Source organism: Solea senegalensis, linkage group LG9 (assembly GCF_019176455.1).
Source record: "Solea senegalensis isolate Sse05_10M linkage group LG9, IFAPA_SoseM_1, whole genome shotgun sequence".
Lineage (NCBI taxonomy): Eukaryota > Metazoa > Chordata > Actinopteri > Pleuronectiformes > Soleidae > Solea > Solea senegalensis.
In genome coordinates this window covers 1,930,754-1,942,514 of record NC_058029.1, presented here as the reverse complement: position 1 = coordinate 1,942,514, position 11,761 = coordinate 1,930,754, and the positions used below count along the sequence as shown (strand labels likewise).

The following is an 11,761-nucleotide window of genomic DNA, read 5'->3' as shown; positions in this document are numbered from 1 at the left end:
GGCCAAGCCTGCTCAACCTGTTTTTAATTCTTCTTGTAAATCAGGAAGATGTACACATTCTTTCGGCTTCCCTGCTGTTCTTAACTCGCCACCTGCTTGGACTGAGAGGATGGACTGAGGCAGTGAGTGTCTCAGACTCGGCTGTGTAGTGATTCCTGTGCCAAGTAAAGGACTTACACTTGACTGACAAAGCTGCTGTTATAACTTTTGGGGAAGTTCCACTCACGGTTAGTGATGACAATAGTCTTGCTTCTTTTTAAGAAGATTCAGTACATTTTATCTTTTTTCATGTGCATGTTTGCTCTAAATAGCAGTGTTTTAAATAGCAGCATTATAGCAAGAAAAACTTGTCAGGTTTAAAAAAATCAGGGGAATTACTTTGTAAATATTAAATCAGATGACTGTACGTCTCATACACTGCTGTGGTCAAATAACCTCAGCCAGCTGATAGTGGTAAATAAAAGCCTTTCTATCTAAGTCTATTGTTCTTATCAAATCATTTTTAAAATCTACAACAATTGGTCACATAAGGCAGCTATACACACTGTAGCCAAAACAAGTTAAGGCTCAATACATTTTTGTTTTCCAGCTCTCAGGTTGCATTGTTTTGCGTTGTTTGTAATTATTGTGTTTATTTGACTATCACAGATTATTCTATGGAATAAAAGAGAGAGACTGCAGCCTAAAACAAAATGGAGAAGAGGAGGAAAGTCTCTCATTTCTGCTCTCTGCTTCTGGCTCTTCTGCATATCACCACACCTTCCTCAGGTAACTACATACGTCATTGCAAAGTGTGAGATTTATTTATAGCACAGTTTGAATTCCAGGTTATTTGATCAGAGGAAAGTCAGTCAACTTAAGTGAACACAACCAAAGTTTCTCACCATGAAAAGTAAGTAGGCAATAAGACATTAAGTATTTTCCCCACCAACAATAAACCCTCAACCCACAGTCAGTGGTTTGCAACCTTTGTGACTTTTAATGGCATTTTAGGCATTTGAGAAATGTTCTACCCCACTTCCTTATTCTTCTGGACAAATATTCACAGACTTTCCTGGGGAAAAACTAACAATACCCAGACATGCTTAGGAATGACTAAATGTACAGTAGAGTGCAGGGATTTGCTTTAGGTAGTCTGAATAATCCTGTGTTACACAAAACCTGTTTTTAACTGCCCATTAAAGTGCTTGTAATGTTGTAACAAACGTTGTTACTCAATTGTCTTTTTAACCACTTTCATGCATCACTTATCACGCTTCCAGCTCAAAATACTACCACTGCCACCTCCACTGTCCGTAGCCCAACCACCACTACCACCGCTACCTCCACCTCCACCTCAGCACCCAGCCCTGTAGCTCTTGGTTATCGTACACGCCCAGCTAACATTACAGTGGTGGTGGGAGAACCTGCAGAGTTTCGCTGTGGAGTGCCTGAAGACTCTCCCAGTCTTGTGTTCACTTACTACAGTAGCCACGGCAACTACAGCATCACTTGTCCAAATGGCCACGTGGAAGATATCGCCCAGGTGAGGTGGTCACTGTCCCTGCCCTTCTTTTCACTCCACCAGTCTCACTTTATTCCTCTGTTTTCACCTCACTAACACTAAAAATAGCATTTATGGTGATCCTGCACTTATGAGTCAGATCTCTGGGAATATTTTGACATTGTTGAATCACAATACACTGTAGCTAAGATGAAAACCCTTTGTAATCTGAGCAACAGTGTTATGTTGACAGTGGAAACAGTTTCTGAAGATGCCCCTTATATTGAACTCTTATTTAATTATGACCATAAGGCCGCTATGCAGTTTTTGGCAGGTGAAGTATGTTTGCTGTGTCATTTTGAAAGGAATTCTTGGAGGGAATTAGCAGTGGGCCCACACCCATTCATTCTTCTACTTTCTGTGGTGCAGTGTCATGGGGTTATTTTATCTCTCCCTCTATGTCTCCCTTTTTTCTCCTCAGGCCCTCTATGGAAAATGTGACGTGAAGAACGGAGAGCTACTGGCTGTGTGGACCCTGCAGGGAACTTCTTTCTCTGATAATGACACACGAGTCGTCTGTCAGCAGCCAAACAATCCTGACTCTCTTACAGCTGTGCTAAATGTTTATGGTAAAGACTCTTCAGTTTCATTCCTGTTTAATAACTTAACTAATGTTGCCAGATCTCCCATGAACCCCATGTTACAGTGTGTGAATGGGTATGAAAGATGGCAAAACTAGTGAAAAGCAGCTCATCAACACTATAGAAAAGCTCTATATTACCAACTCTATTTGGTACTCTATATGTGTACTTAAGTACAGTAACAATACACCCATGTATATGCATATATGCAAAAATGGTCACTGCACATTTCTAGGTAGTTCCTGACATGACTGTAAAATCAATCTCGTCTGAGAGAGATCAACACCGTATGGAAACATTGTGTCGTCACTTAAGTTTTTATGGCATGCAGTAAAGTCTCCACATTCTTTTGCACTTGGTTAAATTCACGAAACAATACATTAAAGGCCCAGTGTTTCAGAATTACTGACATCTGTACCCAAACTCTTTCACAACTCTCCCCACTCTTCTGCTTTACCTCTGTCTATATCATTTCCTTCTTCTTCTTCTTCGCATTGGGTGTAACCTTGCTTTCTCAATTGCACTTCAAACTATCTGCTCGAGCTGGTTTTCTTCTTTTGGAGCTGCCGTTGAAACATGACGTTGGCAGCCTCTGTAAATTGTTACACAGCTTATTACAAAGCTATGAAAACAGATCACATTTTTATTGTAAGGTGATGATACACTTACTTGGTGACTCCTACATATGTTACACACTACACTTTTTACAGTTAATGTGCCCGAGCATCAAATAAATCTAATCTTTTTTCTTTTTCATCAGCATGTCCAAAACATGCTGCACATTAGAGCAAATCCTGTAATTACAAAAATACTCTTGCAGATCATTGCAGTTAATTATTTTCCCGATTTTCCAGTGTGCTTTAAATATGTATTATAGGTTCAACTTGTTGTTATTTCTTGTCTTTACTCTAGTCTTCTTCTCTCCTAGATAATGGCACTGCCTTTGCCACTCTGATCGGCTGTACCATCGGAGCCTTCTTCGGCATCCTGTTGGTGTTTGCTTTATCTTACACCATGATCTGGAGATCTGAGCGGTGCCAGAGATGCTTCAGTAAGTAGTGCTTAAGTTCACTGACACTGAAAGTGTACTGCAGCAATGAAAGCATTGAATACAAATCATTGGAATTGATGACTAATGCTTGCCTGCCCTTTCAGGGGGAAGTGAAAGAGAGGATGACATGATCACAATAGTATCAAAGGATGACACCAAGACAGAAGAAAAAGCAAGAAAGAAAATCGAAGAATTCTGAGAAAGAGGTGATGAAGATGTGTCTTTGTAAACATTTCCAGAGTTGGCATCATTCCACCTTCCTCTCCAACCATAAATACAACAGGAATGACTTGTTCCTACTCTGGAGATGAGAACAGACTCATGTCTGAGCCGCTATATTTTCAGTTCCTTGTTGTGCTCCAACTAAACCTTGCACATACTATGCACAGTCCAACTCTTTATAACACGACACTTCTCACAATACAACAAGATGATTAAACCTTCCCCAGTTGTGCAGGGTCATGATTCCATATTATTCCTACATTTATGATATGTCTATCACATATGCATGTATTTCTGTGCTCTCTAATGTGATAAAAGCAGGGAAAAGTTTACATGTCAAGTTTGTTGAAAGGACAGTCTAAATTACTGGTCAAGTATAAGTGAAGGCAGAGAGGTTATGAAAGTGCTGAGTGTGTGTTTGTGCACATGGCTGACTTCTCTGTCACAACACACCCATGGAAATAAGGGACTCACTGATGATGAGGGTCCAGTTGTATGTGATACCAGGTAAGTCTGCTGCACTTTCACAGCCTGTCCACAGGAGGGAAGCACTCACTTTTTTGATTAGGAATTGTCAAACGTGTTCACATATGCATATGCGGACTGCTAGTACTGTACTCTTAGATGACAGAAAAAGAAATATGTGGGTTAAAAAAAAACATTACATTTTTTTTTTTTTCCTGTTATTAAAGGGATAGTGTGGTTGTATGAGGTATTGGCACATTATCAACATTGACTTTGATGTACTGATATCTTTTGCAATTACACTTCAACTATCTTTCCACTTTCAACTATCCCTTTATGTCTAACATTGTCCAAATATGCAATAGCATTGTCTTCTGCAGTCACAGATGTGTTCAAAACAAAGAAAACACTTTGGTTCCAAAAGCCTTGTCCGTGCTGAGGTTAGTCTCTGTCTAATGGTTAAAAAATCACATTACTGTTTGAAATTCAACTAAAAAATTAGTTTGTTGCAGTTATTTATTCTTTGTACATTCTCTGCTGTGCCTTTTCATATCTTTAAATGTTTTGTTTTTATTTTATTTTTTTCTTGTTGATCCTGCACAGTCAATGCACTTGAAAGGCTTTCTGCATGTTGTACTGTATATGACACAGAACCAGATTAAAATTGCAAATGACCAAAATTGCAGTGCGTGATTGTAAATAATGTGAATAGCAGTGCTGACATGACAAATACTGTATGTACATATAGTCAAATATCCACACATTAGTTCTCTTGACAATGGGCTTGATTATTGTTCAGGTTTACTCACTGAACATTAGGTGAAGTTATAGTAAGTGGCAGTGGTTCTGTGGTACAGCAAGTTGTCTTTCAAACAGAGGTTCCAGGTTTGATTCCTGTGCTGCCGACAGTGTATTATACGGTATGTGAAAGTGTGTGATGCAGCCTTCAGTGGTAATCAAGACTACACAAGTATTTACCATTTAAAGGAGTTGCTAATGGCAGGGGATGCACTGATATGCTTTTACATAATGGTGCATAATTATGTGTTTTGCTCCCCCTGCTGGTGAAGTCCTCACATGTTGTCAGGATTCTTTGTCCTTCTGTATTTTTGTTTTTCCAGTGGCATATCGAAAAGAGTTTGTATCAAGCAAAACAAATTGTAAAATTATCTTTCCTGTTTTTTAATTTTGTGAAAATAATCAACTTTACAACATACATTAGATCCTTTCAAATTGTGTGACAATTTTACTATTTTGAAGACACACATATCTTTACATTAGAGTCGAGCGGCATGGACACACACACGCACACACTCACACAGCAGGACAGAATTCTCCCTGGTCTTTTTTAATGTGAAACAACGTGTTGATTCAGCTGCACCTCCGTTCTATCTGTGACAGGTTTCTGTGACTGTTCTGATGTCTGATTTGTTCACATTCACAACAACTGAAAATAAAGTGTAACAGTGACATTTTTGCATCACATCAGTGACCATCACAGGTTTTGTGAGTCAGGTGTTGCTTCTTCTTCTTCATCATCATCATCATCCCTTTTTTGGTCGCCACAGTGGATCATCTGCCTCCATCTTGTCTTCTTCTGTTCCACTGAAACAGAAGAGCGTACTTTCTATTACTCTGCCACCTGTTCCCTCTCACTGTAGATTACAATATCATCTGCAAACAACAAATCCTGGAACTCTAGCTCCACAAAGACACAGTGCAACTCCTTCTGGTCTTCTCTATACGTCCCCATTAGCATTCTCAAACTAACTCTTTAATCTCTGTAATTACTACAGTTCTGCACATCACCCTTTTTCTTGAAAATCGGTACCACTACACTTCATTTTCTCACTCTCCAAGATTATGTTGAGCAATCAAGTCGGACAAAGGTCCGCTACTCTCGCTCTTGTGCTCTAGACATCCTCATACATCATCTGTCCCTTTCCACTCTTCATTCTCTTCTGAGCTGCCCTCATTTCCTCCTTAATACAGATACATTTGTTGCTACCTGTTGGTTAACGTGTCTGTGTGTCACCACTGATAACCTGCAATGTGTAATGTGTGGTTAAGATGACCTTTTAGGGGTATTTAGATGACATTTTAACCATTAACCATTGTCAAGATAAAGTAAGTAACAGGGTCATGTGTTATGACCCAACCTTGTATATCCATTGCTTTCAGCTATCAAACACTGCCTGCCATTTCTTTCCTCTGCAGTGACCAAAACTGAAGAATACCTGCGTCTGACTTTGATGTAGTTCAGACCACTAAATTCAACTCAAGCTGGTGTTAAATGCAGAGCTATTCAAATTCAAATGGCAAATAACTACCTAGATGGTAGTTCTTTGCCATTTGAACTTGCTGTGGAGATTGCATACATCACTGTACTCTGTACTGTATGGGATGTAACAGAGTACAGTGAGTACTGTATACTCACTGTACTGTAGAGTACTGTATGGGATGTAACAGAGTACAGAACTTTTAAATATGTTGCTCCCTCAACATGAACTAACCAATATTTAGAAACTGCACCTGTGTGATGATTAGTTTTGTCTAGGATCCTGTATTGTCTAGATAAATAAAAGAATACATATATATATATATGTATACATATATATATATATATATATATTAGTCAGTAGTCAGAACCTGTGAAAATGTTGACTTCTTCCACGTTTCCATGGCACAGCTCCACTCTGCAGTGATCTAAACATGACGTCCAGGTGCATATGCTAATCTTTCCCCCTTTTCCTCCCTGTCAACACTGTAAACACTACATGTCACCTGAACACCCGATGCTGTCAAACCAGAAACTCCACAGCTGCTTATTTTTCTACAGTCTGAGCTACATACAGCACAATATAGTTATACAATACCAGTGTTGTAACGTAACAAAGAACAAATACTTTGTTTCTGTACAAAAAAAATCACAAATCTGTACTTTACTTTGTTTATATTTCTAGCAACTTTTACTTTAACTGCACTACACTTCCTACATAATTGTGTACTTTTACTCCACTACTATGTTTGTTACTCATTACTACCAAATAAAATCACAAGAAGAAGAGTTGGTAATGGTCTGTATTTATACACAGTACTTTTCTAGTCTTGATGAGCTGCTTTACAGTACAGTTTTGCCATCTTTCACATTCACACACTGCTACATGGGGTTAAGTGTCTTGCTCAAGGACACATACAGTATGTAGACTAGCAGAGCCCGGAATTCAACCCACAGCCTTCCAGTTAAAAGACAACTCGCCCTAACCACTGAGCGACCATGGCTCAATCATAACTTCTCACTTTTTTAATACTTTGAATTGTTTTACTTTTTCCTTTTAGTTACTTTAAACAATCAAGTTATTTATGTGATCTGGTCCATACCAACTTAAACACATGCAGGTTGCCCCTGTGGAATAAACAACAACTAACATTTAGGTGAAACTTTCTGCCCCACCCAATTTACAGTGTGTATAGAATCGTTTTTGACATGTTTGATAATATTTCTGCAACCCTTTTCCAGAACTCTGCCTCCCTAATTGGGCAAAGTTGTTTTTAGATGGCTTTCCTGTTAGTTTGTAATTTATATATATAGGTATATATAAATAAATCCCAGGTTCACTGGGTGTCACAAGATCTTACAGCCAACATGATGATAGAGGGGGTTTCAGCCAGAGGGAGACAAGTGTGGCATAACAAGCATTTGTTTTGGTCCAAGTCTCTGGTGCTAGTGTGTCTTCTCTCCTCTGCCAGTTAATACACTGAATATAACCTTTGACTGTGATGAATCTGTTTAAGTTGTCTATCAATACTTGCTCCTCAAATGACAAGAAAAAAAGGTTATATTAATCCTGCAGTTGTGAGGGTGAAAGGAGGAAAGTAATGTTGTCAAATCTGTCACAAATACAGTATGCCACTGAGTATCATCACCTTGTTTCAACAATGACATATCACAGTATCCTACACCTCCTCTGTGATACGTCATTGTTATGAAACAAGGTGACCTTTATTTGACCTCACAGTAGTGTCACAGGCCCTATGTGCAAATGCTGTTGAATTATATTAGCAATGGAAAAATAACACAATAAAATGAGTAGTGGAAGTAGTGGAAAAGCCGGACTGAAGCTTATTTCTGCTTCACTGTCACCTGTTGCCGCTTTAATCCGCAGTCAAATTATTGTTTTATCAGTTAGACACACACGTACGACGACACATGCCTCCAACTATGTTGTTGTGTCTGTGTCCTCTGTTGCCAGTGTCCTTACTGTATTATCATCCGTTAAGAGGCTAGTGCATACCACGGCTTTGTCGCTATGTGACAAGAAAAGTTATAAATAGTCACAGACCACAGAGACAAATGCACTCTGATGTTCCTGCACATGTGTAAATGTGCTCAGTTACACCAACACCAACCCACACCACCACTTTATTAGGCACACTAGACACCAGCCGGTGTGGTCTTCTGTTGATGCAGCCCATCTGTTTGAGGATGTGCTGTGTCTTTAGAGATAGTCTTCTTCATACCATGGTTGTCAAGAGTGATTGTTTTATTAACGGTTGCCTTTCTATCAATTTGTCCCTGATCATTCTTCTGTGACCTCTGGCATCAAAAGGGCATTTTTGCCCCAAAGAACAGCTAGATATTGAGTCTTTTTTTGGACCATTCTCTGAAAAACCTATAGAGATAGTTGTGTGTTAATTTTGTTTTTTATTTTAACCTTTATTTAACCAGGAGGAACAAATTGTGTCCTGGCTAAGACAAGCAGCAGCACAGTTGCAAACAAACAAAGTTCAACAAGGTTACAGATAAATAGTAAGTAGCCATGCATACTATAAAAACCTAAAGTAATCAAATAAGCAATTTTCAGGAGAACATCTACAGATGTGTCTGCTTTCAAGTCGTCCAGCAATCTCCTAAAAACATCAAGTGAGGCCTTTTATTTTTTAAATCTTTCTGTAGTTCATTCCTGGCAAAGGGAGCAGCCAACATAAAATCCTTTTTTTCCACAATTCACTTCTGACCCTTGGGACACGAGAGTGGGAAAATATCCTGGGAACGAAGCAGATAATCCCAGGAGATCAGCGTATGTCTTGAATACTCTGGCACCAACAACCATGTTAACTTAAATCACCTCTCTTCCCCATTCTGATGCTCAGTTTGAACTTCAAATATTGAAAATAACTTTCATCGGCTCAGTTTTGTGGTGATCAAATGATCTCATTTGTATCTTAAAACATTTGTGCCAGGCCAGATGTTACATGAAATAAGGCAAAGGTAAGGCAAAAGTAATATCTGCCCCTACTGCTCGGGGTGCTGTGAAAGGAAAAAGCCTGACAACCATCAGACCAGCACAGTGCAAACATGCTCCACAGAGAGAGGAGCTCAGAGAGAGATACCTGGGATACCTGACAGAAGAACAGAGAGCAGAACAATAAAACCAGTGGAGGAGGCCACAATGAGGGGAGAGGAGGACATACATAACCTCTTTGTCTCATCTCACACAAACTTTAATTTCTGTGTAAAAATAAAGACTTTTATCTTCTCACTGTCCCTTCTCAGTCTATTCATATTTTAAAAAGTAAATAATTGCTGTATAAGAATCAGCGCTACAGTGTTTTTAACCTTCCCTTAAAAAATACAAACAAGAGAGGCAGAAGAATTCTTCAATGACACCATCTTCTCTATCTCAAATTTCATCTCTTACATCAGTGAAGCACTTCAGACAGCTGTAGGAAGGAAGGAGTGGAGGTTTATTCTGGATGCCATCAGACTGGGGAATAATAGCACTTCAAGAGATGGTCATTATCCTTAAATGAAACCTCACCTGTGAGTCAACATCTTTGTCTCATCTGTCTTGAGTTGATTATTGTTTGTTTCTTTGTTTGCAGACCCGCTTGACTTTAAATTGTATTTTAGTAGTATTTTATGGTTTGAATTGAATTTAATAAGTTAAGTGCCCAAAGGAGCACATTTGCTTCTTGACTTTCCAGCCCACATGGACACACGCTGCTGTTTATGGAATAACACTGCCACTAGTTTCCTGTACACATACGTTAACACATCCCCCTCCAACCATCTCACATTCACGCTGTATACGTGTGCATACAGAAAAGGTTTATATCACAAACAAAGAGGTGGAGCAGGCGCTACACTTATTCCAGTGAAATAGAAAAAGAGAGACCTCTGACCCGTCAGTGCCGTGGAACACTCGCACACTCTCATCAGCTCCTGAATTCGTCAGCTCAGGTAAGCACAGGTACCGGTGCATAGTTGGAATCAGCGGCAGGGTCAAGGTCACCTTCTGTATAGAAATTTGAGTGGAAGGCTTGTGATTCTCATTTAATAACTAACTCTGTTTTAGGGAGTGGACCGTGTGTTTTGGAGGGTTGTCAAGGCTGGTCATTGAGGAATTTATCTTAAACAATACCTCTAAGAATTTGAAGTAATCTTGTTGTAAATATAACAGTAAATATGCTTATGATTAAAAGCTTTGGTCAAAGTTCCGGAAATAATGTGTTTTATAATGATTGCATTTGCACAGAGCATGAAGGGCCTTGGTTTGTAATTACACATGTTAAATGGTAGTAATGGTGCTTGGCTAATCTATGTTTAGTCATGCATTTTGGCTTGCAGGTTGTTTTTAAGATCTCAGCACTGCAGTGATTTAATCATTAACATGATGATTTAAATTATCTTGTAACACTGTGTTTGCTGCCTGAGACGTAGGAGATTATGGGTTTGGAAAAACAAAGGTATGACCTTGATTAATGTCATGGTGACCGAGAGCAAGAACTTTGTGACAAAACAATACAAAATATATGATAACAGGTCTCTATATTACCATTATTTTATTTTCATATTCACTTGTTGAAAAAAGCCAATACTGCCCGTAAACTGTTGCCAGATGTAAAAACAAATAGCCCCAACTTTTTGTTTTATTTATTGCCAAGTCGACTTGTTTTGCTCAGCATGTTTTCAATAACAGGGTAAATGAAAGAGTAGGTTGAAGCCAAAACAAAAACACAAGGAAAAACACTTGATTTTCTTAAAATGCAGTGATTCTAACCTCCATGAGGATTCAAGGGTGTCCAAGGTCAGTTTAAGGTCACATGGGGCACTGCGTGAGTCATGTATATTCAAAAATAGATTTAAATTCTGCTAAAATTTTAGTGGGTAAAGTGTCTTTTCACAAAGCAAATGTATTTGGAAATCTAATTAAACAGCGTAATGTTATTACTATATATTTATTCAAATGTAATATTAAAAATACAAAACTGGTCAGTGACTAAACTAAAAACGTTGCTCTTGTCCATAAATTAATTCAGTTAAAGATGTTTTATTTCACGTAAAATGTTAAAATTGGAGCACATCTGTGAATAATGTAAAGCACATGACAATGTTCAGCCCTATGCAACAAGGGTTTTTTTGCAGTTTGAGTGGAGGATTATGGAAAGTTGTCTGGAGACCTGCTGGGTTTCACCCAGAGACAAAAAAATGATCCCGTGTTTACTCTCCAAACACCCAGAATGCATCCCTGCCGACGAAACACTGACCTCTCACACCACAAGGACATCCCTCCTGGGGAGAGGGAGAAGTGTGTGTCTTGTTGCTTGCATGCATGTGATGGGGAAAAAAGAATATGCTTTTCATTCTCTCACAATCACAACCTTTCTTTCTCTCTATATCTTAGTTGTGTTGAAGATGGGACATCTCAATTTTGTGGCCATGATGGCAGGTAAATAAAAAAAACCACGCAGAACAGATTCTTTCCACACATTTGCGGACGTCACTCTGTGTCATCAAGAACACCAGGAAGAGAGTAAAAAAAGTGGTCTTTGAGTGTCTGATTCAACGTTTGACATAGCCTCAAAGTCATAGATCATTGTCCTTTCTCTGGGAGA

General features: G+C 38.9%; 1 protein-coding gene across 1 annotated transcript; it reads left to right on the top strand.

Moving 5' to 3' along the window:
- On the top strand, window positions 1–4,542 carry LOC122774230. The gene is made up of 6 exons (XM_044033330.1): window positions 1–227; window positions 649–768; window positions 1,263–1,525; window positions 1,965–2,112; window positions 3,053–3,175; window positions 3,280–4,542. The coding sequence occupies exons 2-6, from the start codon at window positions 693–695 to the stop codon at window positions 3,372–3,374; spliced, it is 705 nt and encodes a 234-aa protein (XP_043889265.1). The 5' UTR covers window positions 1–227; window positions 649–692; the 3' UTR covers window positions 3,375–4,542.
- Window positions 4,543–11,761: the final 7,219 nt, after the last annotated feature.

Excerpts from the sequence above, each read along its gene's own strand:
- LOC122774230 (XM_044033330.1), top strand. The coding sequence starts at position 693 with ATGGAGAAGAGGAGGAAAGTCTCTCATTTCTGCTCTCTGCTTCTGGCT. Across the intron at positions 1,526-1,964 it reads ACGTGGAAGATATCGCCCAG|GCCCTCTATGGAAAATGTGA; the intron begins GTGAGGTGGTCA and ends TTTTCTCCTCAG. Across the intron at positions 2,113-3,052 it reads AGCTGTGCTAAATGTTTATG|ATAATGGCACTGCCTTTGCC; the intron begins GTAAAGACTCTT and ends CTTCTCTCCTAG.